The sequence below is a fragment of the Pundamilia nyererei genome, unplaced genomic scaffold, assembly GCF_000239375.1.
Source record: "Pundamilia nyererei isolate P.nyererei 1_Seehausen unplaced genomic scaffold, PunNye1.0 scaffold00118, whole genome shotgun sequence".
In the NCBI taxonomy this organism is placed as follows: Eukaryota; Metazoa; Chordata; class Actinopteri; order Cichliformes; family Cichlidae; genus Pundamilia; species Pundamilia nyererei.
Genome location: NW_005187519.1, coordinates 1,437,178 through 1,464,626, shown reverse-complemented (window position 1 = coordinate 1,464,626; position 27,449 = coordinate 1,437,178). Strand labels below are relative to the sequence as shown.

At 41.1% G+C, this 27,449-nt stretch overlaps 1 protein-coding gene across 1 annotated transcript in view; it reads left to right on the top strand.

Annotated features, from left to right (window-relative positions):
* LOC102192330 (receptor tyrosine-protein kinase erbB-4) overlaps window positions 1-27,449 on the top strand; it is a 373,080-nt gene that overhangs the window by 252,821 nt on the left and 92,810 nt on the right. The window contains exons 4-13 of the mRNA XM_013913172.1: window positions 7,158-7,292; window positions 10,119-10,184; window positions 13,275-13,393; window positions 14,110-14,251; window positions 14,965-15,078; window positions 17,975-18,101; window positions 19,607-19,680; window positions 20,431-20,521; window positions 22,830-23,035; window positions 26,202-26,334. Coding sequence (XP_013768626.1) covers window positions 7,158-7,292; window positions 10,119-10,184; window positions 13,275-13,393; window positions 14,110-14,251; window positions 14,965-15,078; window positions 17,975-18,101; window positions 19,607-19,680; window positions 20,431-20,521; window positions 22,830-23,035; window positions 26,202-26,334 — 1,207 coding nt within the window. The remainder of the gene's footprint in view (window positions 1-7,157; window positions 7,293-10,118; window positions 10,185-13,274; window positions 13,394-14,109; window positions 14,252-14,964; window positions 15,079-17,974; window positions 18,102-19,606; window positions 19,681-20,430; window positions 20,522-22,829; window positions 23,036-26,201; window positions 26,335-27,449) is intronic.

The following is a 27,449-nucleotide window of genomic DNA, read 5'->3' as shown; positions in this document are numbered from 1 at the left end:
GGGTGACAAGTACAGAAAGATGATCGTAATACAAAAGGGCAGTGTGGATGGCCCGAATGCACTCAGCTTGAGTTGTGTGATACGTGACACACCCGCCCTCGAGACAAGACAATAACAGCAAATGCATGGACTCATCAACCGAGGACAGATCACTATTACGGACTTATTCATCAGCATAATTAGGGAGAGAAAGAGATGTGGGACAAGTGGCTAGCAGCACTGATGAAAGCTCATCAGCAGGCTCCCTATAGAGCTATGGCCACTGATTGGTGCTGGGGCCATCATTGCCTAGGACCTACTTCAAAATAGAGGCTCTTCGCTCTGCTCAACGACAGTAAAATGAACTTAATTGGCTTGCGAAAAGCAGCTTGGCACAGGGATCATTTTTATATCCCTAACAATCTGAACACTTATTGGCCTGTTCTCTACTATGTAAGTGTTGGATACACAATGCAAATAAATATCTCAGTGAAATCTTAAAATGCTGCTCTTACCTCGAGTTTTTCAAAAACATTTGTTCCTTATTTTAGTTTCTAACTTTGCATAACCGTTCAAGAGTCACAGAAACATTGTCAGGGCACTCCAACTTTATTTTCCTTCCCTCACTAATGTCAGTGACTCACTGCTTCTTAATGTCAGTGATCTGAAAATTAAAGTCAGTGCTGACCCCCGCACCCCACCCTCCCCCACCTCAGAGAAGAGCATAGAAAGCAAACAAAATGTTGAATATAATTATAGAAGCTGGGATGTGAAAAGGTTACTTCCACATCCGCTTCCACAGCATTATGAGGTTTCCTCAAGTGTTCAGCCATTAATTTCAGACCTGTGTTTTTGCCCTTTAATTGGTTAATTTATCAAGTTTAACGACAGCTCCCACACTTGTATTCGTTGTGCAGTTTTGTTTGTGCTCCAGAAAGTTCTCAGTGATAACTGAAGGGATACATATCTATTGATATGTCTGACTTCAATATACCCAGTGGACTGTCATGATAACCTATCGTATAAACTCTAAGGGGAAGAAAAAAGAAACAGCTTATTTACATTATCATTAGAAAGGTCATAAATACAAAATAAATACTACAAAAATCAGTAGTTGCCTGGTGATTTTATTGATTTTGTTTTTTCACATTAAGCAACCCATTGCAAGCAGCTGAAGTGGACACATGGTACCTCAACCTTTGGGCAAACACTTTCAGTCAACAGTCTGTGGCACAGCTATTTCAAAGGCAGCAAGATCAAAACTTAATTGCACACTTTCACAATAATTTTGATCATGCCATGTAACTCACTGGCATTTTGGCTGTCCCTATCCTGTTTTTCTAAGCTGGATTTCATCTGTAGACAGCATAAAACATGGGTGTAGCTTCCAGGTCTAAAAAGTGAAGCTAAAATGGAAGTGCCTTAAGCGTGCATGTTTTTTTAATGGCCACCAGTGGTTGATACCAATAGAGGTTTCTTGAGTTACATCATGTGTATCAACTCGATAATGAACCCATCGCGATGTGTATATAAAAATCAGAAAAACAGCTTCATTTAATCAATTTAAATCCTAACATTGTTTCAAAAAGACCCTAAATTGAATAAGCAGAAGAAAATTAATGGATGTTTCAGAAAGAAGGAGGAGTTATGTTCATTGGTTAACAACCTATAATCGACAAATTATTGGCCAACGAATGTGCTGATTCACCATCAGTCCTGCCCTTCTCTTGTCATATCCAGTTTTGAAACACCAAAAAGGCCAAAAGCAGCTTGAGCCTTCAGAGCAGGAGCTGCCCTTCCTGCTTTGGTCAGCTGGAGCTCAACTGATGTGAGAAAGTGGTTTTCATAGTGATTTGGTCATATTTGGACAGGAAGAGAGAACTGCAGAGTTATTAACTAACTCACACTGGCTTACAAGGTTGGATAGGAAGGAACATCTGTAATTTGCACTGATATTGAATGTTAAGTTTAACAAACCAAATACTGGATCCCTGTCGCTCAAAGCAGTCAAGCTGTAAATAATGCATAACCTTAACCCCTAAAGTAAAATTAGGCATTTTGACAAGTCTGCAAGACTGAGTTTTGGAGCCATTCTTCATTTTCTTCATTTTTCTTAACCCCCCTAAAGTCTCTTCTGACCATAACCCTTAACCCAAGCAGGTGGTTTAAATAAGGCTTACAGTGTGGATATTTAAGTCACTGTTTATCACTTTGAAACAAACCCTCATTTTATTCCTTGAATGCCCGCACTGTTATATTGTTCAGCAACACTTTTTTAGAGCTTGACTGCGCTAAATATGAAGCACCATCCTTTATGATGGAGCATTAGAGGGAGTCAGAAATGTGGGGTTTATGGGACTGAGTGATGGAGAAGAAAGAAAGTAAATGAATTCAATAAAGGTGGTGTCATTAAATTAAGCCATTTATTCCATTTTTCAGTTTTGCATTTGATGGAATTTCTCCAGTGATCTCCTCTTATTCCCCAGCACAGTTCTATATCAAATCTAATCTCTGATTCAGCATGACACTTCGACTTTTGCTATGTGATTCTTTTTTTCTCCATCACAGTGAGGCACTTTATTTCACTGCCAAGAGAGCTGTAGCAAAATGCTGCACCAGAAGCCGTCTTGAACCAAACATGACCTGACCATATGGCATTAGAGGCCTCAGCGGCCGTATACATGCATAAAACGGCATGACTAGGAAGTGTCACCCAGAGGAGCTGAAGTCTTTTGGTTGAACATATAATTTTTCAATTTCAATTTCAATTTTATTTCTATAGCACATTTAAAAGTCACAGGTACAACAAAGTGCTTCACAGACGAGCCATATTTGCAGATTTACAACAAAAGAGAACAGTCAACAACAAAAAATACAGTTATATAGACGATCAAAAGGGAGACAGGAGATTTTTTTCTTTTTTGTACCTATTTTAGAGACTGCATAGTAGATCATAGTGTATTTTTCTATGGAGCTGAAATTAAAGAAGTGATGTGGAGCTTTGTGATTGATATGAATATTACTTCATCTCAAATCCTTCCTGCTTTGGTTAGCTGGAGCTCAATTCATGTAAGAAAGTGTCTTTCATAGTCTCCTATAGTAATATCCCACTCATTCAGACATTTTCTTTATCATTACAATGGGTGAAATCTGCTACTAACCAACGTATCTCTTAAAGAATAAGACATTTTATTGCACAATTTACAGATTCATACGTTGTAATTGCTTGGATTGGTTATGCATGTCATGACTGGAAGTTTCTCACTTTTTTTTTTTACTGTAGAATGATGGTTACATCCAACTTTGACCACTGACCCTTTTGATTGGACTCCCACAAATTGTCATAAGTATAATGTGTCATCAAGACTGCAAGGCAAACAGTGTTAATTAAGGCCACCTTTCAGACCTTTGTCACTGATATCAATGTGAGTTTTGAGTCTGTAGCCCAAGAATGATCAAACTACTGTTTGGTAAATGCATTGATGCAATGGCATCTTGCTAGTCCATTTGAACACTCAGAATTACACACTCTCTAGCATTCATATGCACACTCACTCCAGTGGATGTATTGGGGGCAACCAAGGGTTCACCTTGAACTTTGACACATGAACTGGGTTAGCCAGGGATCGATCTGATGACTTTCCGATTGGTATTGGATAGACTGTACCACCTACCACAGTAATTCTGCAGAATAAGAGTGAGCCGATGTCATTAAAGGTGCTCAGGTGTTGGGAAACTGAAAGACATGCTTCATGTAGGTCATGTTTTATTAACCACATTTCCCTAATGATAATAAAAAGCAAAATGAACCAGGATTTGGTCCACAATCTTAGTCAAGACTTGTCTGAACAACTATTCCATGATTTATCATTGCATTTGCTTAATATGTCCAGTTCATTTCACAACCACCACTGACCGGACCAGTTTTCCTGTATCAAATAAAATATTTCTATATCTAAGATCAAAATGATCAAAGTGAACAGAATTTTTCTGCAGTGTTTTACAAAATGAGTTTGAAGGTGCATACCGCAAAACCAAGGGAAGATGCATGACTAGGGTTCATGGTTGAGTCAGAAATAGTATATAAAAAGAGGAGGGCCTGGGGAGGAGGTGGGTTACAAAGCAGCTTGCAGATGGACAATCACTGTTGTGTAAAGTAATGTTTTCAATGCAGTGTATATGGGTTTCCTGAACTGATTGGGGGGCGATCGTGGCTCAAGAGTTGGGAGTTCGCCTTGTAATCGGAAGGTTGCCGGTTCGAGCCCCGCCTCGAATAGTCTCGGTCGTTGTGTCCTTGGGCAAGACACTTCACCTACCGAATACTGGTGTTGGCCAGAAGGGCCAATATATGGCAGATATGGCAGCCTCGCCCCACAGGGCAGCTGTGGCTACAACTGTAGCTTGCCTCCACCAGTGTGTGAATGTGTGTGTGAATGGGTGGATGACTGGGTGTGTAAAGCGCTTTGGGGTCCTTAGGGGGGACTAGTAAAAGCGCTATACAAATACAGGCCATTTACCATTGTGTGGAAAGGGTATTAAGTTAATCGGGAACCTCAGGAATTCGCATGATAAGGTGGGGCCAGGTTTCACAATGAACACACCCGAAACTCTGGCTGATTGGGACCCACACCCAGTTTCACACCTTGGCTCAGGCTATTAGAGGATCATCAGGGGGTCCTTTTGTCCCTCTGTGGGGGGTTACTCCCACTAGGTTTATATCTGGGACTCTCCACCATTTGACCTTAGAACTGAAGAAGCTTCTCGGATGAGAGGTGAAACGTCTTCAAGCAACTTAAAGAAGTCCAGACGCTTTTCTTTGCAAGCTCCTTTGACTACGATGACCTGGATGACTGAGAACCTTCACAGACAGGTATTAAGTGAACCATTGTCTGATGTGGGTTGAGTAGGAAGGTACATCTGTAGATCAGATGAGATTGCTTAATGTGCAGCATGTTTCCAGAGATTCATATATTCTGTCAAATCTTTCTTTTCCAATTTCTTGCAATTGAACGATGGCCCCATGCTTGAAAACAGATTATAAATAAATGTAATTAAAGGAAAATTAGCTGAACCTTGCTTGTTTGTGCTTCACAACATTTACACAGCATTAAGAGTGCTTTATGTGCCTGTCAAACACACGGCACAAAACCTGCTTTTTAGTGTGTCGGCCTTTATTTACAATGCCGAACCAATACTATGTCTTTTTTCAGTTACTGGACAAAAAAGCCTTCAAAAGCTTTTCAAGGTGTTACCCTAGCATAGCACACCATTATAAATCCTCACTTGCAGCTGCAAAATATGAGAGGCAACATCTGCTGAGTCTGTAGTTTGACATAAACTAAAACATCCTTCAGAAACTTCAAGGCTTTACAGTGTTTTTATCTCATAGGCAAGACACGTAACAATCCAGCGAGGGATGCTCACTTCTAGCCAGTTGTAAAAAGAGTTCATTTTCAAGCCAAGTAGGGCCCTCACCCAGTCGTGGTGGTAAGATGCCTGACACAAGCAAATGTCCGATGAACCTGTGTGTGTGTAAAACCTATAATCTTGACCTGTTACGTGCTCCCTGATGACCTTGTCTATGTGCACAGTATGTCTGAACTAATGGGTTGTTTGTTCAAGGATCTTTAGAGGCGTGAAGCGGCTCAACAACAAAGCCCTCTGTCACATGAAGGAGACTTAAGGGAAAACACGAAATGCACATATGGACACATCTGCCGTCTGAAAAATAATTAATCGGGGTTCGGTAACGGATGGCCGTTCATTTCACAGCTATTTTTGAATGCTATCAAAGCATGCTGATGGTGCAGTCCATGTGCTATTTGTACAAGCTTCTTCTTCCTTTTTTTTTTCTCTCCAGCCGCCATCCATGAATGTTAAACACGCCCAGATAAATCGTCCATTGTGACGGGAACATGATTACATGAAGCTGCGGCTGTAGGCCATTCAGCAGGCAGACAGAGCGCCATGTCACCTCTAAGAGAGCTTTGAATAAATGTCCCCGTCTCCACCAAGGCCCACTTCTTTAATCAGGGTGTCGGATGGTAATGATTAGCTTCCTGTGTGTGTGTGTGTGTGTGTGTGTGTGTGTGTGTGTGTGTGTGCTTCTCAGCAGTCGAATCATAAGCGCACGCCGTTAATAATCTGCCTGGAGAGACAATGCCCTTCTTTACCTTCAGCTAATCCAGCCCTAATCTGAAGCACATTGTTGCTTCTTTTTTCATTATTAAATTTCATTTATTTTGACAAGTACTTTCATGGAATCATATTCAAGGAGACGGAGATGCAAGATGATTGTATCTAAATCCCCCAAATAGGTTAAATTATATAGTCTGCTGGTATCCCAGAGAGAAAGAAACACAGATGGGGGCTGTTTTTTCCCTTCTGCTTTGGGTCACAACTCAGGAGGGGGGGGATTACTGCAGCATCATTTCATTCAGTCTCTATATCCAAAACCTGGATTAGTAACAGGGAGAGGGATTAGAATGTATTATCACTATCCATGCCCAGGCATCTGTTAAGGGCACTGGTCCTTGAAAGGAAACATATTTTTGCTATTAAGCAAATGCTGGTTGAAGTGCCTGCCTTTGTCTTTGGTGTGTTGGCTCTCACTGTGGAGTAGGTCACGAAAAGCTCCAGTTCCAGTTATTTTCTATGAGACAGTTTGATTGTTTGGGCCGCTTAGGAGTCTTGAAGTTAATAATTCAACAATAAAAAGAAAAAAGTTTCAAGATTTAAGTGCATCTAAACTCCGAAGCTATGCGCTTTCTCTGCTCCAGTTTTAATTAACACAACAAGTATCATGTCTGCCTGTGACATTCAAACTCATTAACTCTGAAGATAAATGAAATTACTTAATAATACTCAGCGCATAATTAGGAAATCAGACTGGCGTATAGTAGGAGTTTCTTTAAAATCCATTTGCTTATTTTTATGAGGTACTTTCTATACAAATATCTTTGGACTTGGCATAGAATATCTGTGTGCATTTGTCAATAGCATTTATCGTCATGCTCAGATGCGCTTCAGGGAACAGCATATGCAGCGTGGTACTTTGAGACAAAGAGAAGAGTTAACCTTGAAGTATTGATTTTCTGCCATCGTGCACATGTACTCTATATCCACGGCTATGTGCTCATTTGTCTCTTTCTCTCTCCTTTCTGTTTTTCCTTGTGCAGAGATACTGAATGGGGGCGTTTATGTTGACCAGAACAAATTCCTGTGTCACGCAGACACCATCCATTGGCGTGACATTATCAAGAACCCCCAAGCTGAGCTGCTGGTGGTGCCGTCCAACAACAGCAACAATGGATGTGAGTACAGAGTGAGGGTGCAAACCGGTAGAACCAGTAGTTTTTGATTAGATTAACCTTCTGACCTCTAAGTCACTGGTGATGCCCCCAAGCAATGAACACTTAAGTTCTTGTTTTAAAGAAGAGGTAAATGGGATTTTATAGGCTAAAAGCACCCCGGTAGACCTGAAGTGGATAAATAGAAGAAGATGGATGAATGAAGGATGGAGGTTTCGGAACAAACCTGTCATGATCCTGGGTCCTTTTGACCCAGCGTTTTGTGTTTTCTCTTCGCGATTTTGGTTCTGTTCTTCCTCTGGTTAGTGTTTACTCTGTTCTGCCCGTGTGTTCCTGTATCTAGTCCGCGTTTCTTAGTTTGTGTCCTTTCATGTGTAAGTTCCTGTTTTATTGTGAAGGTCTGTGTCTTATGTGAGTGTTTTCAGTTTGCTCCCTAGTCTCGTCATGTTAATTACTCCCAGCTGTGTTCCCACCTGTATGTAATCCCCCTGTGTTCTCTGAGTGTATTTAAGTTGTGTCTTCTGTCATAGTAGTTGCTGGTTCGTCTGTGTTGTTTCCCCTCGGTCTCCCTGCGTCTCCCCGTATGTGTTTCCCCGGACCTCCCTGCACCGTCATTCCTGGTTTGTGTTGTTAGTTTACCCAGTTTCGGTTTCGGTTTCATGTTCACACCCCGTTGCTGTTTGTACCCACTGCTGTAAATAAACACTCACCTGCACCAGAGCTGCCGCCTTTTGGGTCCTTACTACAAATCCACACGGCTTGCCCCGCAAACCGTGACAAAACCGGCAAGAAGCTATTAATCCACATAGCCAAAAGTATACATACAGACTCAAATATATACATATATTCACTTAAATCTTTTAAAAGTTTGGTGTTGAAAGTTCAATAATGTCTTTTAACTCAACAATGCCAAGCCCTGTAAACTTCTCATTAGTGATCATGATAGACTACAACTGGTAGTTTCTCTTTGCCAGCATAAAAAAGGTTTGTTTGACAGCACTAATGGGGTTAGACACTATTCAAAGCAATGGGAAAGTCCAATGAATTCAGTGAAGCTCTAAGAAGAATAATAGGAGATTTACACAGCTTTGGAAGGTCTCTACATTTCTAAACAACTGCAGATTCCAAAATCATAAAGTCATTAAATATGTGTCATTCCACCCTGGAAATAAAACAAAATTACCATGACATTCATGCCCATGATGAGTGGATGTAACCTTCTGATCACAACTGTATATACGTCATATACAGGTTTAATATGACAGAAATACTTAATCTCTGGCACTGAAACCACATCCACAGCTGTTCAAACCTTCTGTTTGTGTGGGGCAGCCAATTATAAGAAAGCTGGCTTAAGGAAAAGTTAAAAGAATCAAATAGGACTGTTTCAAGCAGTAAATGAACTAACAGGCAGTTGCACTAAGGCCCAGTATAAGATACCTAAGGTTCATTTTAATTGTGAATCATGCAAAGCTTCTCTACTAGAGTCCAAGAATAAAAATGTGGAGCAAGATATGAATGTAATAGGTGCCCTTTAAAGTATCGTCAGTGAAATGTTAAAGTGGCACATTCCAACATACTGTAGAAACACACACACATCCAGCAGCAATCACGCCCTATCCTCATTCTGTTTTCCTGGCGGTCATTTGGAAGCAAAATCACATAGTGTTAGATCAGCGCGTGAACCTTTCTATTGTAGTGGTATGTTAATGACTTTGCAGCAAGGCCCATGGAGCTGCTGTCTGCTGTGGTCTTTTTAAATCTCAGTGAATCTGACAGCTGGTTTGAAGCTGCCCACTTCCCTTGTTACCCAACCGCCTCACCCCCTTTGTGGTCCCGGCTGTCCCTCAGCTCCCTCTGCTTTGGCCATAACAGGCGTCAGTATCCGGCGGACATTCTGTCAGAGGAACTGGCTGCTAAAGACAACTCTTTCAAACTTTTCTGCGCATTTATGGGCAAGCCTTTTGCTCATTTTGAGGGATGGAAAGCAGTTTCTTCAGGGTCTCTGTATCAAAACGTGTCAGGGTGAACAATGGGGACAGCTGTGGCGCCGAGTGGTAGCAAAGACATAGACAATGGGGCAAATGAAAAGGCGTTATGACCTTTTTTTTACACTTTGCAGAATGAACAGAATACAATCTGACTAGCATGAGCAGGGATCAGGACATCATGCAAAGCCTGTTTCTAGACAATAATAACAACAATAAAGGTTGGGGAAGACACTGTACAAGTACAATGTGCATGAAACGTTGCTATTTTGTTGATGAGATGCCACTGATGTAGGAGGAAGGGGATGAAAAGAAACAAAGAACAGAGGAGGTGGGCCAAAAATGACAAGAGAGTTTGTGGGAGTGGAGGTTGCCAAATTGAGGCCCTTTGCCAAGTTGTAGTTAGTATTTAACATTAACAACCCCACAGTGGGAGTGGTTGAAGGGGCCGGGTGACAATCTGCCTCACTATTCCACTTACTCTGTAATTAACCCATAGTCAATTAAGTCTTGATGATGGGCCACGGGCAGATGAAGGCTGTGAATGCTCTGTCAGGTCCCACTTTGCCTGCTAGCTCTTGACGGAAGGGAGAAGAAGCCTGTCTTTCATGCTCATGTTTCTCACAGGCCATGAGTCGCCAGTGACTTGAAATCTATTGTTGGATGAGCGGAGGAGATTCGACAGTTCTGTCACTGTCATTAGTCAAGCAGTTTTAAGGGCATGCACGAGCGAACGATTAGGTGTTTGATGTGTGTGGGGGCAGTGTCTTTAATGTGTGTTTGTGTCAAAACTACGTCTAAAGTTTGCAGAGAGTTATCTGATGTACGGTGTCTTTTGCAGGCAGACGCTGTCATCGCTCATGTAACGGACGCTGCTGGGGCCATCAGGAGGACCAGTGTCAAACTTGTGAGTGCACTACCGCAGTCCCACCTCAAAACACTGATTCACATGTGATGTAATGTATTGCTTTCCCAGTATAAAATTAAAAATTCTTTCCTATTGCCCTTTACTGATATCACATGCATGTGTAGCTTTACTTCTTTGTGGATAAGGCCAACTAAAGTCCACATTAGGTGTTGGGTAGTTTAATGTCAATCAGAAGACCTTTACCCTGCAAATAAGGGGTGGATCAACTTGGCCAACAATCCCTGAACTTGCTGGTTAGACAAACATCATCCTTTGGGCTGGAAAACTTTTTCACAATAATTACTTATATTGAAAGCTCAATTTTCCATTTGTCTATGGTGCCAAGTTATAAATCCCACTCTGATAACACAACTCCAAAGCTACACCCTTTATTGTAAAGGTAACACTGTGGACCAGTGCTACATGTATTGAAGTTAAGAGTGGTGTCAAATAGCTATGCACAGAGCGAGACAGTCATGTGAAAAAGAATGTTTTCACATTACGTGGCCCTCTGGGGTACATCTCATGATTCAGGAGCTCTCAGAACCACCTTTAGCTGCAGTAACTTGAAGTAATACTTTTCTCTATGACTTTATCAGTCTCATCATTTTGGATGAATTGTGACCCACTCTTCTCTACAATGTTGCTTCAGTTCAGTTCACGGGGCCATTGCAGCACCTTAGTTTTTATCTTTTTCAGCCATTCTGTTGTAAATTTGCTGCTTTGCTTTGGGTCATTCTCCCGTTATATGAGCCAGTTTGAAGTAAATTTAAGTTGTTGGACTCACATTTGACTCAAGAGTACTTTGGTAGTACATGGTGGATTCAATGACTTTAAGGTGCCCAGGTCCTGTGGCTGCAAAATAAGCCTGAATCATTACCCCACCATCAATCAGCTGATATGTGTTTGTGCTGATATGCTATATTTGGTTTTGTGTGTCATGACCAAACATCTCCATTTTGCTATCGTCTGTGCGAAGGACATTGTTCCAGAAGTCTTGTAGTTTGTTCACTTGCAACTTTTCACTTAGCTTTACTGCTATGTTGTTGTTGTTTTTAGAAAGCAGAGGCTTTCTCCTGAAAATGCTTCCAAACAAGTCTTTTCTAGTTGTACTCTTATGAACTTGAACATTTTAGATGTTAACTGAGCCCTTTAGTGAACCAAGTTTCATCATGGTAATGGTGTTTTAGATGTGCCTATATGTATTTTTGGCAATTTGGACAAAACCAAGCTAGTTATTCCCTAAGACAGGCTAATAGTGTTCTAGATCCAATGCATTCAAACACATATAAAGTATATCATTAGATTTGTGGAAGTGTGAAAAGGTCAGTTTGTGAAGTTTAAATGTGTTATGTTCATTTTAGTGAAAATTTAGACTGTGAAATCTAGCAGTTTATTGGCTAAGCTAGGCTAACCTTACCCTGCAATGCAAAGGCTTGGGGCCTAATATCGATGTTCTTAATCTTACAGTTATGAAATGTTGTTTGAAGACATTATTTCTCTCTGATTTTGCAGGGCTAAGCTAGGAACAACCAGGATATTCTTTTCACTTCAGATATAGACAGTCTAGTGTTATGCCAGTAAGCTATGCTAACCAACCTACGACTCATTTGCCTAGCATAAGTCATTTCATTTAAAAAGAAAAAAAAGTACAACCCACACAAACAATAATTCATTTTACAACTGAAAAAGTTTTTCAGAATCTATTTATGCAAAGTGCAATAGCAGAACTCAACATAAACACTGAGAAGTAGGCTAATGAAATTCTTTTAAATCACTTATTAGTTTAAGGCCAAGTGACCCCTTGTTTTTACTGACTGGCAGGAGAAAATTAATGATACTGTAAAATCTGCTTTAAAATAATCTGTAATCTCCAGTAATCTGCTTTGGGATAGATTTGCTTTTTAAGCTTCATGAGGACTATCCTATTTTTTTCTTTTTCTTCTCATTTTTTATTAAAGTTGGACACCAAGCTTATAGCCAATATCTAGAAAATGTATTATTAATTATAGGTAGGAAATAACTGTTCATCACCGTGTAGCAATACTTGGCACATAACAAATAAAAGGAAAAAAATGAGATACCAAAGGAAGGAGTTTAACTAGAGAAATGTTTGTCGTTCATATAATTACAGGATGTTCCCCTCATGGAAAGACTTACAGAGGCTCTGGCTTGTTTTTCTTAAACTAACAGACTAATAGATTACAGAGGCTTGGTTTTTTTTTTTTCACTACTGCATCATTATGTTCGCAACTCAGCACAGAGTGAGCACAGCAGTTTTTAATGCCTGGGCTTCAAGCTCCTGCTGACTCTCTGGCTGGTCTATCTCCTTCTTTATCAATACAGTGTGGGAGACTGTCCTTTATCAGAAATGTTGGCTGATGAAATGGGGACAAGCCACACATTACTAATGATACTTACACATCTCCCGTTAAACTAGTTGAAATAAAATACAGAGAAGAAACTGGAATGGCAGTAAATATTTCCCTGGTTACTGCAAAAGTTGGCATATCAGCGAGTAAAGCCAGGCTTTCTGGGAATCAGAACAGTTGGACGGCGTCTTTGGCCAATTGACTCGCTTGGCTGAAAGCACCCATTGTATAAACACTGATATGGCGAATCTGTGAGATTCAGTTAATTTTTTCCAAACTTTATGTATCTAGGGAAAACCAACTGGGTTTCCACAAGGAAAGCTCCCCCTTAGATTCATTCCTGGACGCTGTCAAACACTATTTTCAGCTGTTCGGTCTCTGAGTTGAAGCTTCGGAGCAGTTAGAGGAGAAGAGTCCTCTTCAAGGGTTTCCAAGGAGGTTCTTGAGACAGAAGACAGTGCTTCATGTTTTTAAAGTACGTCTGTGCTTTCTAGGCAGTGACTCTGTGGTCGCAAACCAACTTGGCTGACCTTTAGGTTGCTGAAGCCCCAAATTTCTTCCTGCCTACATGCAACTGTGAGCAGTTGTGACTAGAGAGGAAGGTTGAGCGTGGTGGTATTGTCTCTCTTTATGAGTGTGAATGTATGTAGATGTGTGTGCGTGTCTGTGTGTGTGTGTGCCAGACCTTTAAAATTCAGTCTTTCCACTTCCGTTGCAGTGACAAAAACGGTGTGTGCAGAGCAGTGTGACGGTCGATGCTTCGGGCCTTACGTCAGCGACTGCTGCCATCGCGAATGCGCCGGCGGCTGCTCCGGCCCCAAGGACACGGACTGCTTTGTACGTCACACACACGCACGCACGCACGCACACACACACACTTTCTCACTCTTTAACTCTCTTTACTTCTTTTATTTCTGCCTTCAACACACACGTACAGTGACCAAAAAAGAAAGAAAGAAAATCATCCTATCTTCACTCATCCTTCTTCCCATTCCACATCTTTTGTCCAACATCTGTTTGCCATCCTCGCCGCCTGAAAATGATCCACTTTGTTTACCTGCTGATAAATTGTTTGTCATTTTATGGTGCTGTAAACATCTTCCACAGCGGCGCTCTTTAAAGGACAAATTGGGGATTCTGTGTCATAATTAATATCCCTTTTATCACCTCAAGTTCTACCTTTTTCCTCAAACTGGTGCATGACTTCCCTGCACATGCTGACAGGGATGATATTGTAGTTGTAATTCACAGAAAGGCTCATCCAATTCAATTACTGCTGTTTCCGCCTGTGGCCACAGACGACAAATCACTTAAGAGGTTTATGGGAAAACATTTCACCATTTACATCATGGCTGTGGATCAATGGCTCCAATTTTTCTCCCATTTGGCGTTCAAAGAGACAAAGGAGGGCCGCATGATTCGCATGTCGCAATCCCACGTAAAAATGAAATGCTGCTGTAATACTCTTTCGCTCATGGTGACTTATGCAGGAAAATCACAGCCCTCCCCATTTGCCTTCAACCTAGCTCACTGCGGTTGTATTCCCTCTGCAGGCTTGCACCAATTTCAACGACAGCGGGGCCTGCGTGACCCAGTGCCCTCAGCCCTTTGTGTACAACCCGACGTCCTTCCAGTTAGAGCACAACCCCAGGGCGAAATACACCTATGGAGCCTTCTGTGTCAAGAAATGTCCACGTAAGTCTGCACCTAGTTCTCAGCGAACGCAGTGGACAGCCAAGCAGCTGCAAAATGATCTGGTGTGTGTGCCATTACACAACGCTACGCCGCAATAACATAGATGCTGATAATAACGCTCGTAAATAAGTCTTTGTTTTTTGTTTTTTAGAATCTGTGCTGGCGTCTGTTGATGAGTCATTTATCCCCTGTCAATCCTGAAATTGGACCCCAGGCAATTATTTCAAGTCAAGATAGATTACTCAAACATAAATCAAACATAAATAAAGTGTGTATCTCAATCAGCTAGTTGCTATGCCATCTGCTTCAGCTTCTGGCAGCTGAAAAAGCTTAGCTCGTTCTGTCATGGATGTGCAGTTATGGTAGTGAAATATTTCAGCGAACGTGCATTAAAATTTGAGTGACATGAAGAGACTGCATGTTCGACTTCTACTGATCATCAGATGATCATACCACAGTATGGCTTTCCTGTTTCTGCAACCAAGTACTTAGCTAATTCATTACTGTTTCTCACTGATATAGACCATTAGTTTTGATCATTACACAAATGTGATTAAAATACAATCAGTTTCATACAATTAGAGGGGTCCTTCCAGGAATGTGCTTTGATTTTTATAGTATTATATTTCAAATTTACTGTAGGGGGTTGTATGCGGTATGCTGAAAGACTGGTGAAGTCCTCTAATTCAGATTTTTGCTGCTTTTTCTATCAGATAACTTTGTCGTGGACCACAGCTCCTGTGTGAGAGCATGTCCCAGCAACAAGATGGAAGTGGAGGAGAACCGGATTAAAATGTGCATCCCTTGCACAGACATCTGTCCAAAAGGTAAACCCAAGCAGCGATTTCTGAAAATAAAGTGCGAAATATATAGTTCTTTCAGTCAACTTGTGCTGAATGTCATATTAAAGTGTTTCATGCCTGTTAAACATGGTGGACCAGTTCTGTGAGTCAAACTACTGAAGTAGAAGCCTAGCATACACCTAGCAGGGAAGTTACTAATTAAACAAAATGAAACTTAAACCTAAAGGAAATACATAAACAGGAAAGTTACAAAACAATTTGCATTGCCTTTTGGAGACAAAAGTGCTAACATTAGCTTATAGCTTAGCAAACCACCCTCTGGCTCTAAAAAACAAGGTAGCAAAAGCTGCAATTCTAAAGTTATAGGTATAAAGCATATACAAATCTGTGGATAAACCAGGTGATTTCAGCAAGAATATCTTTAATTTCCTGTATGGAGAAACACAAGAGGGACCATACAGTAAATAATGACAGAGCAAGATCTGACCTACACAGTCATTTTCAGTCAAAACAGAAGCTAGAGCAGCTGTTCGTCATAAATTCTCTATGCACTTGTAATGCAAGATTTTTCAGCTTTTGTTGTGCAAAGCGACCACAGTTAATTGCTCAAAAGCTTATTCTGTAATAGGTTCAGGTCTCTGATTTGTCAACTGTTCCCCCAATCAGTCGCCAGAAATAAAAAAAATAATAACCATATTTCTATCCCAAGGGAAAAATTCCCCAATCAAGTAGTTGCTTGAGATTGGCAGTTGCTATGAAACTGATTGCTAATGTCCCAATCATGAAGCCATAGAGACCAGTCAGTGATGCAACCACACTGAAAACCACTAGCAAAATGCTGCGATTGCTCATAGTTTCAATGGAAGATGCAAACTTGTCTGCAAACACTCACCAACTACTCTCTCAGCAGCAGTGAAACTATGAAAACTGATCCAAACCAGAAAATGAGAACATTTGTCTTCAAAGTAAAAGTTGTGGCTTTAGTAATGTGTTGATGGCAGCAGGGAAACACAACTTTTACTGTGACCTCAGAGGGTTTCCATTTACTTGTGGGGATCTCGTTTTGCTCATGCTTGGACAGCAGTTGGACAGTTTTTATATATAATGCTGCAACTTCCATGCAAACTATGGTCAACTGCAGCAATCTGCTTTCAACAAAGGTGATCCCAAGGAGGACTTTGGTTTCGCACCCTCCAACAACCACACACCAAGCCATCAAGGAGTGCACCAACTGGTCTCTAAGCCTGTGTGACTGAGACCTAAGATGGATGTTTGAAAAGTGTGGCCAAGGTATATTTCTGTCTCATGGTTTCTCATGGTTTCATATTAATTGACACTTGGAGTAACTCATAAGTCACCCTGGGGTGTTTTATTGCCCGTTGGCCTGGGTAGTTTTGGTTTAGGCTGTCAAATTTGTGCTGTTGAATGGATAAACCATGAAAATGAGCAGATTTTTATCTATTTATTATGTTAGCATAACAATAATGTACAGGTATAATGTGCAAATCAAACAAAGTGAAGTGATAATCCAGTTTGATTCTCATTTTTCCCCCTGCTTCTACGGCTACCAGGCTTACTGCACTGCATTTACTGTATGTACAAGAGCTTATGCAGTTAAAACATTTTAATCTAATAGCTTTATGCTAACAGTGATGATACCAAATCGACACGAGCCCAGAGGAATCACTTAAAAAGCTTTATATAAGAAATGTAATTTATTTTCACGGGAGGCAGCTTAGCTTTTTTTTATGTTACCGTGAATGTACTTACAGCTCAGATATTGATTCCAGCGACCCTTCCAAAATCAACATCTTCTTTCCTGTATGAGCTACGCCGTGCAGTGCTCACATCTGTAACATTCTCAGCAATGCAGTAAACTTTATCTCATTTTATTAATGAAGTCTTCTCTAAACCTTCCATATTGTTGATTTCAAACATTAATAGTTAGGTCCTAACGCAAAATTAATCTCTGCGCATTTCATTAAAGGGGCTTTGGCTACATGACACTCATTTTCTCTTATCACTGCAATGTGTATCCAGTGCATACTCATTACATCCTGTTGGAAGTTAAATATGGCATAAATGAAGGTCACGTGTTTGATCCCCACAACAGTCGACATGGTAATTAACACAAAATTGTCTCATAATGAGAAACTGCTCCTACCTGCTCAGTAATTACAAGTCATTTTGCTGGAAGACCATCCGCTAAATGCCTAAAATGGCTAATGTGAAATTAAACAGCATTACTTCAGTTCAATACAGAGGATTAGCCCCGTCATCACGTTGTTCTCACAAAGGTAACTGATCTGACCTCTCTCTTACGGAGGCAAGGCAACAGTGTTTTTCTTCAGGTTCCATGTATGGGCTGTGGCATCCATTGATTGGCTAATCCCTTGATTACATTGTCACATAGCAGGGAGGGGTTAATGAGGGATAGCCCAAAGAACTGTGGGAAATGATAACAAATTAACATTTCAGATATCGCGTTGGCTGGTATAAATCACTATCAAAAACTGGTTACACCACTTAATGCCAGCCTTATTCATCATCCCCTCCGCCTCTGTCAGAAATACTTGGCTCACACTAGACCGCAAGTCTAATTAATGCAGATGTAATGAATTCATTATAGGGAGGAATTGGCTGTGGATTGGCCCATGCTTTCATCAAAAGAATTCCAATGCATGGAGAGGGGCCATGGCCTTTCATGCACACCCAAAAGCAGGACCATATTTTCATAAAAGAGTATGAAACATTACACTGACAAATGGCCAGTGGTAATTTCTCAAATTTAGGCCTTTGCAATATACAGGGACTTCAGATATGCATTAAAGTAGGTAAATTCTCCATTGCTAAAGCAGCTAAAATGGTCATATAAGTAGTATTTTTAACTAATTGTGTGTTTCGATGTTTGTTGTTTCAGTGTGTGACGGTATAGGAACAGGAAGCCTGCAGTCAGCTCAAACAGTGGACGCCAGCAATATTGATAAATTTGTCAACTGCACCAAAATCAATGGCAACCTCATCTTTCTCATTACTGGCATTAAAGGGTGAGTGCCACTCACACTCAGTGATTTCACACAAGTTTTTGTTAAGCATATTTGATGGAGCACACACACAAAAAAGATTTGTTTTTACTTTTTTATGTGTCATAAAATTTCAGAACTTCTAGATTAACATGCACAAACAAATTTTATCTGTCTATGTGGTTTTTTTCTATGATTTTTTTTAAACTAGAAGGTGTCAAACTGTACATTCTTTGAATTACTGAGGTTTGATAATCAGTTTTTCTTTTCTGGGAAATTCATCTGCTTTGGCAAAAAAGTAACTGCCATACAGAACAAGAAGTTTGGATCCAGATGTCTTCTGGCATCCCCATTGTCCCCACTGATGACCTTGGTGATGGAATGGGTTGGACTGATACTTATATAGTGCTTTTCCACTCAGAGCACTTTCAATAAGCATCATTCACCCAGCCACACAAGTTCATGCAAGTGCTTTTTTTCCATGCCTACGCACTTTTGACCTAGCATTCACTTGCTCATACTCCTTTCGATGTATTGGGGATTCAGTGTCTTGCTCTGAAATACAGGTTGGAAGAGTCAAGGTTTTTAGCAGATGACCTGCTCCACCTTCTGAACCACGGCCGGCCCCAATACCCATTGGGTTCTTAAATTGGGTGCGGTGAAGATGGTGTCTAGTACACAGTTTGGTCTACTGACGAGTCATATAGATGCTTTAAAGCGTTTGAGCTGAAGGCAACTAGGGATTCTTGAAGACATTTTACTTCACGTGTTAAGCGTTATTAGCTGAAAAAGAATGGACAAGAGTTGAAATGTCTTCAAGAGCCTAAAAGAAGTCCAGTTGTCTTGGACTCAAGCACTTTATCTCACACTCATATACACACACGCAGACACACACACATCTCCATTGCACTGTATCGTCCTGTTCTGTCTATTGTTGCACTGTCTTGTCTTGTTCATTTTTGCTGTTTTTATATATTGCACTTTGCGTAGGCCTGTGTTTGTCCGTTATATGTCATATGTAGCACCAGGGTCTCAGAGGAACGCTGTCTCATTTCACTCTGTACTGTGCCACTGTACATGGTTGAAATGACTATAAAAGCCACTTGAACTTGAACTTTAGCTCATCATACTGAGTGACTGAGACTCTGTACAGACATACTGATCTTTTGCCTTCAAGTCGATCCCTACAAGTGACCACATTCTAGTTATGCATAGTTAATAAACCCACTGTTGGGGTACTATGTAGGAGCAGCAATATGTGCAGTTTTACTGAAGGACAACATAGGGTTCACTACATGGATGAAAACTTTACACACAAAACCACTGCACATGGAGAAAAAAAGAGAGCAGTGAAGGTCAGGGAGCGCTCTTACCTTGTCAGCTACTCTTAACAGCATCCTGAGGACAGAATGATTATAAATCATAATTTGGCTATCGGCTTTAGTTGGCTTAAAAACCTTAATGAAACGTTCATTTATAAAGCCTTGCTTTAGCAACATAGACTTATTATGCTTTATACTTCTCTTCAGGGATATGTATCACGGTATTGGGCCTTTGGACCCTGAGCGCCTCAACGTGTTCCGCACCGTGAAAGAGATCACAGGTAAGACGGCCTCACTTGGAAACACTGAATACAAGAAGAATTACAGGGTGTGTTTGTGCATGCGGCCGTGTGAATTATTTGGCCTCTAAAGTAGTGAAAGAAAGCTTTAAGAGGACAGCAGATTTTTGCCAGTAAGCTCAAAAAGGAGCTCTGGTGCATATAATGTTATTGTGTGTGTGCAATATCTCCATAGTTATACGTTCTTTCACTGTGTGCTGCTGCTGTGTGCATCCTTGTGTGTGTACTTATTCATTAGCTATTAGAGGCCTTAAGGGATGAGCAATACCTCGTATACAAACCCTTTTGTCATATTAAACCGCGACTTGCAGTTGAGCCAAACAGCTAATGGAGTGAAACTGCATTTTCATAATGAAAACCTAAGCAATAAGAAAGAGCAATGGCCATTCTATCCCAGCCATTTCCTGCTCCTATCCCTTTTAATGTCATTTCCACAGATGCTGATTTGACATAATCTGTCATTAAAGGCAACCAGACAAATTGTGCAGAATATTAAATCCATTCTTTTAATTAGCAATGTTAAATATTAAATATTGTCTTCTGCAAGCGCATTTCCTACAAAGAAAAGGGTTTCTTGCTTGAACTTCAGAGCAGCTCCGTGATCTGAAACTTTGGATGTAGGCAACAGAAGGGTTTTTATCCGTTGCTCATTATTTTTGTGCTCCTTCATCAAATACCGCCACATACTAATTAGCACATGTTCAACCACTTTGCCTGACATGTCTTCTTTAGGTTACCTCAACATCCAATCCTGGCCTGAAAACATGACAGATCTTAGTGTTTTTTCCAGTCTGGCTACCATTGGAGGCAGAGCTCTTTACAGGTATGTTTGCAGGCATGCCCACACTAACTTTCTTCTGTCCATCCATGGATTTTCTTCCACTTATCCATTTCAGGGCCGAGAGACTAGATTCACCAGATTGCCAGGCTGTTACAGGGCTAACACATAAAGACAGATAGCCAGTCCTGTTCACAGTTAAACCTACAGCCAGTGTAAAATTGCCAGTTAACCTGAATTTGAAGGCAGGACCTTCTTGCTATGACCTGACGCCATACCACGCTGCCAAAATTGGACCATTGCAGGATAAATCATTTGGGTGCACTTACACTTTCCCTCTAACCATTGGAAGGCTTCCCTGTGAGTAAACTACGGTAGCTGCCCCAAGAAGGCATTTAACTATCTCTGAGTATTGTTCACAACAGAGGAGCAGGTGGATTGTAAAAAGTTGGATTGTTGGGATGTCAGCAGTAACGTGGGTATTGTACTGGACTATTGTGGCGAAGAGAGACAGTTTCCAAATCACCAGCCAATATATATCCAATCCTCACATATGGTCTGGGGTAGTCACTAAAAGAATACATCTGTTAAATGCTGGAATTAGTTTCCTTTGTAAGGTGGTTGGCTGTACCTTAGAAATAGAGTGAGAAGCCCAGACATCCACAGGGAGCTGGGAGTAGGGCCACTCCTCTTTTGCATTGAAAGGAGCCAACTGTATTGGGTTTGGGCTTCCAATCATGATGCATCCTGGACAAAAGCTCTTAGAGGTTTTCCAGCAAAGCCCAGGTGGGAAGACACCTTTTAAGACCCATGTTTACATCTCATCTGGAAAATGTCTTAAGACAGAACAAGGATGTCTATAATATCCTGTTTGCCCACGTAACAAAACTATGGATGGATGTTGCAGGTTTGCAAATGCGTGCGTCTGAGCGAGATCAGTAAAGAGGAAACACTGCAATATCACCGCTTTCTGCTCATTCATTACTGAGGAGTAATAATAAATTCCACAAAGCTATACAGCATACATTTAAATAAATTAAAATAAACCCATTATACTCACTTAACTCCAGAGGGATTGTTCATATTACACTTGTCTATAGACAAAATGCTTGTGAAATAAATGTAGTCAAACTTTTCTTTCCTTTCTGATCGTTGAAAATGAAACAGATGCTTAAAATGATAAGACTCCGGGACGATATCAACATATTTGCATGTCAGAATATTCCGAATAATTGATGAAACGTCTGTATGTGACAACATCCCATCTTGGTACACCTTGAATTGAGTTGCTATGGCATCTAATATGCTGTTTGATGCATGCAACTTTTCAAAAATTGTAGACCAGTGTTATCAGCTGCCCTTGTCAAGGAGAGACCTCGTAGGCTGCAAAATGATGTCACAATTCTGCAGAAATAACCATGTTTGAAGCCTGCAGCTAAATTATAGTATTTCTATCTTTGCCAAAGAGGTTATGTGATTGGTTTGTGCTGGCTGTCTGTTAGCAAAGTTACTCAAAATAGTGATGCACAGATTTGCATTTGCCAGAAGAAGGACTTAGCTCAGCTGGTTCCTGGATTCTTTAGAGAAAAGTTGGCAAAATTGGCCATTTCGAGCATTTTATGGTCTTTTTTCCGAGGGCATCATCTAATTTCCTGCTGTTTCCTCTTTTCGGATGCTCGCCGTTGGAGCTGGTGAGCCACCGGCAGGTTTTTGCTCACAGAAGCTCTTTGAAGCGCTGCTGTCACACAGCTTTGATTTGCCCTGTTTTGATAACAGGTTCTGTGTTTGCTTGCAAGTGACAGATTTGAGAGAGATAGTGCTGCAGAGTCAAAGGAGGTCCAGTCGTGTTTTGTAAATGCCTGTGATGTACATGTAGCTCAGCAGTGCTCGAGTACAAGTCCGAGCTGGAGAAACCTTCTGCATCTGCAAAAGTTTCTTTATGTCTGGTATTTCTTTTTTTTTTTCTAACATTACATTTTTAATAGGAGGTTTTTTTTCTCTAGCTTTACGTGACTTCTTGTTCTTCTTTTGTCTGACTCTTAGCTTAACTCTTAATCCATTTTCCCTTTCTCCCCTCATTACTGTTCCTCTCCATCATATATTTTCATCCCACCCTCTAACCTTGTCTTTTCCTTTCCTTCCCCCCCCTCCTAAACCCTCAATTACTCCTTCATCCTACTTTCTCTTCTTCCATCTTGTTAAAATTGCTTTCCAAATCTTCTTGTGTGCTTCCAACTATTTCTTTTAAATTTGTTATTTCTCTCTGATTTCCTTTCTTCTCCCTACTCGTCCCCTCTACCCCTTCTCCCTTTGCCATGACTCATTTCCTTTTCTATTCTCTCTTCTCTTTCAGTGGAAGTGGTATTTCTCTTTTGATCTTGAAGCAGCGTTGGATCTCCTCACTCCAGTTCCAGTCGTTGAGTGAGATCAGCGCCGGGAACGTCTACATCTTCAACAACAGCCGCCTCTGCTTCTATAACACTATCAACTGGACGTCGCTATTTAGGACCCCGAGCCAGAAAGTCCTCGTCCGTAACAACCAAGATCCAAAGGAGTGCAGTGAGTAGATGTGGTGTTAAGACTATTAAAGTTTTTAGCTTTTGCAGGCCTCTGCACCTTCTGAGGGAGGAATCAGAGTTTAAGCAATATTGCATCATTACGCAGTGTCTTAGCTGCATAATTAATCCAAAATGGTTCAAATTTTGATGCCAAAGTAGGGTTCTGAATAGTTTTTAAACCTTTCAAGAACTCCTGCTCTCCTGTTTTTTCTTCCACGTAATCGTACTGAGTGTTTCAGGAGGGGTGTGAGCAGCACCACTCAGAAACTGTAGTTTTATTGCATTTTGACTATTGCTAATTTGGGTTTGGCTGGTGTTCAAGTTTGAGAGAGTGTGACAGACAGGCTGTGGCTGCCAGGAAAACTAGGGAAGGTTCCAGGTGAGGTGGACAGAGCGCGTGGCAGGTTGGGAAAAACAGGAGAGAGGTGACGGGAAAATGACATGAAGCTGAGAGTGGCAAAAGAAAATGTGGCAGCAGGAGACAGGGTGGTGGTGGCAAATGAGATAAAGGACCTGAGTCACGTGGAAGCAAAGAGCTACTGAAGAGGCCGAACAACACAAGGGACAAACTTGGCTGGGTCAGTGTTCAGTGTTAGCAATGACCACATCTGGTACACACACATTTCATAACAACGGGGTCAGTTAAAAGAATGATTGGATGGATAAATTGCTGGAGTAATTTCTGAGCACCGGTCCTATGTGAGGACAAGGCCATGCAAAATTTAAATTGCAATGAAAGCCGATTGGGTAAAAGTGATGTGCTAGCTGGCTAGTTTTTGTTAGCTGCTAGCATCTGCTTTTTGGACTAGTTCATGTGAAAGTTACCTGCAATAAAGTAGACAGGATACGTTTAGAGTATTAGAAGTTTAGAAGTTTAAAGTGATTGACTCTCAGTGTGGGTTGGATTTTAAGAGTATAACATTAAAAGTTTGTGTAAGTTACTCTTTAATGCTACACAGATGAACTGAGCAGTCTGTCAGAGTGAATGTGTCTCCGTTGTGCAAGTGCAATGCAAATTTCATCCACTATATAGTGCTCTACGAAATCCTTATGATGCATGAAAAATCAGTGTACAGTAATAAAATCACTACTACTCATCCACATCAAAAGGAGTCAGCTGAGGTGGTTTGGGCATCTGACTAGGATGCCTCCTGGGTGAGGTGTTACATGCCATTCTACGAGGAGGCCCTGAGGTAGACCAAGGACATGCTGGAGAGATTACATCTCTCTCTGTTGACCAGCATAAACCCCACATAAACTGGAGAAGGTGGCTGGGGGTGGGAGGTTTGGGTTTCAGCCAGTCCCAGACAAAAGGCAGAAGATAGATGTATGGATGAGGGAGTGACTGAAAAAGTGGATGATTTAACCACAGCCACACAATATACTAAAAGAGAGAGAAAAAAACAGCAGCCAGAGGCACAAGAAAAGGGAAAACAGTAGGAATGAGACTAAACGACAGCCATAGCCATGGTACCATTAGCACTCTAATTACCTCTACCCCAGTATTACACACTGACTTGGCCAATTTCATGGGAACTGTCATGCCTTAAAGGTATGTTAAGTATAATGCTTGCAATGGGAAGTGGAGGCGTGATGGAATGAACAACAGGCAAATAAAGGGACATATTGCTCATATGATTCCACAATACCCAGGGTAATCAGCTTATTTATAATATTTGTGAGGATTTGTTAGAGGTGGTTGCCACTAAAGCTTTCTGTGTCTGAGATGGAGATAACTAAGCCGCCATAGTTTTTCACGGTCCTGCCACACTGCGGTTCATATCATTAGCCAGTTAATGAGTACGGTGTGTGTATTAGAGATCGATCGATGGCACCTTACACAGGTCTCTTCATTAGGCTCAACCCACTGTCTACGATTGACTGTTCTCCTGTTGACAAAGGGTTTGGCCCCCACCAGGCGACACTCCCGGGGATATGTGTGTCACTCAGCGATTGAGTGTGATGAGCATTATTGATTGTTGTGGTTCAACAGGAAAGGGGGGGGGGATGTGTTATACAATTATAGTGGATGTGTTCTTTAATGGCAGAGATGTGGGGAATACCAATGTTTACTCACTCAGGTGGGCAGAAACATACAGCAGTTTGAGCTTCCGATAGCTGTAGAAAAAAATATATAAATGCAGTCCATTTACAAGCACTGACTTATCTCCTAGGCATGAATACAGAATAGATATACACACATTGCTACATTTATACACTTATAATTTGGGACAGGCAGCAATGTTATAGACATCTTAAAGAAAAGACATTCTGCCAATGAAGTCTGTGGGTTCCCCAAGAATTAACACTGACACTGACAGTCTTGTGATCCATTTCGCCAACTTTTTTCATCTTGTGCCACCAAGGGGTCAAAGATGAAAGTGTGTTAATGTCTGTAACTTTTGCACCATTCTTAATTTTTAGATTGAGAAGACAATTACATCAATTATTGGAACAAACCGAGTTCAGAGGACTGTACAACCAATTTTATGTTGTTAAAAAAATAACACAAATGATCTTCAGGTATACATATGTCCCTGCTATCAAAATAGGAGGCAGAGTTGCCATACAGGAAGTGATGTGAGCAACACTTCTATCAAGCCAAACATTGGTGATCCTAGGACCCAGTTCTTGCAATTGCATTTCACTTTTCACAGTCTCACTGTTTATTGCAGCAATACTAGCAAAAGCCACCAACTACTTAACAATCATTGGGGAATACATGTTTTTCCTTCATGTCCACTGGTTGCTAACCAGTTGCCAACCAGTTTCTAGGTCTGTGCTGCAGGACCCTAATTTGTTTAGTACTGATATGTGTAGAGATGTTTAATAAAACTGTTAAGCACTTTGGTAGAACTTGAGAATTTTAAAGTTATTTTTGTGTACAAGAGGACAAAATATAGTGCCTGTATCTGATCGTACTGTGGCGTATCCCAAGACACAGACATTTCGAGGTGTTACGTAACCACAATATATAACTGATATATAATTGATAGCTGATAGCCAGACCAAGGATCATCAAAGATATAAGCTGGATATTAGCCACATACACACTTAACAGGTGATCGTACCCCAACACTTGTTTAATGTGTTGACACCAAACATCCTCCCTGTTGTCTTTAAAAGAAAATTATACTATTTTGACCATTTGAACATTCTCCTCACAGTCCAACAACGAATGGTGTGTGACCGAATGTGTTCGGACGATGGTTGTTGGGGACCAGGGCCAGACCAGTGCCTCTCTTGCCGATATTTCAAGCGAGGCCGTACCTGCGTTCAGTCCTGCAACCTTTTTGATGGGTGAGTAGTCGATTCATTCAGTAAAAGTCCTTTCCTTCCTCTGACACATTCTGAGCAAATGTTGTACGTGGGTCTGGAAATATCTTTGAGTAGATCTGACTTAAACTGTGAAAGAATAAAAAAAAACAACACATATCTGATCATTGTGGTCCCAGGAAGCTGGATTAATTCCTCAGCAAACAGCCATACGTGACAAGCAGCAGAAATAAAATCAATTTAAACTGTTTTAATGCATGAAAATGAAGTCAAAACATCCTCAAGGGCTCTGGAGGAGGAGAGTCTAATTGCTGATTGGCATGAATGTAATGAGATGAACCAATAAGGAATTTTACAGTGCGAACAGTCAGAGGAACATTTGGCTGCATATTACACCCACTGTCCAAACTCAATTTAAGTATACACCATTGTTGAAGCACATTTCATTTCAAATCACCCATTTGGACTGACAGACATGAGTGTTTACTGCACTGAGCAGGAAAATGAAGCAAGCTGTTTCCGAGTGTCCTCACAATTCACTGATCTTCGCTGTGAGTAATTGCATTCAGGTCATCCCTCTATGTTGCCAAGAGGCACATCAAAAAGATCACTGCCAACTCACCTGGGGAGAAACCCTCCTTTGTAGACGTAGTTTCCAGCCTTTTTCTTGCTGTTCTTGAATGAACGGGGAGATGCTGTGAATCGTAACACTTGAAAGCATCCATCTAAAATGAGACTGTACCGGCAGCATCTGCCACAAGATAAATATGACTTTTCTTCCAAGCGGTGTGATGTCAGGCTCGTGTTTTCCTCAGGGGAAGAGGAGAGCGCGTGTGTAAGTGTGTATGAGAGCGAGCAACCCTCGGTCATGTTGACTTGTTGCTGGTCCTTTCCTGCGCCGTTTGTGGGAGGGAAGCTTTGAAGTTGCCAGGGAAAACAGCTCATAGCGAAGGCTTTGAAGAAGACGAGGAAAGGCGCATGGCAGGGAGCGGCTGAACCACACTTTTTTCCAATACTGTAAATACAGTCAGTCACAGTGAGGAAATGCAAGCAATATTCAACAGGCCCACTTTTTGTTTTGAGTCACTGGCCTGACTTGTGGAATCAGAACATCCATAACCCAAAGGCCTGGTGTAAGA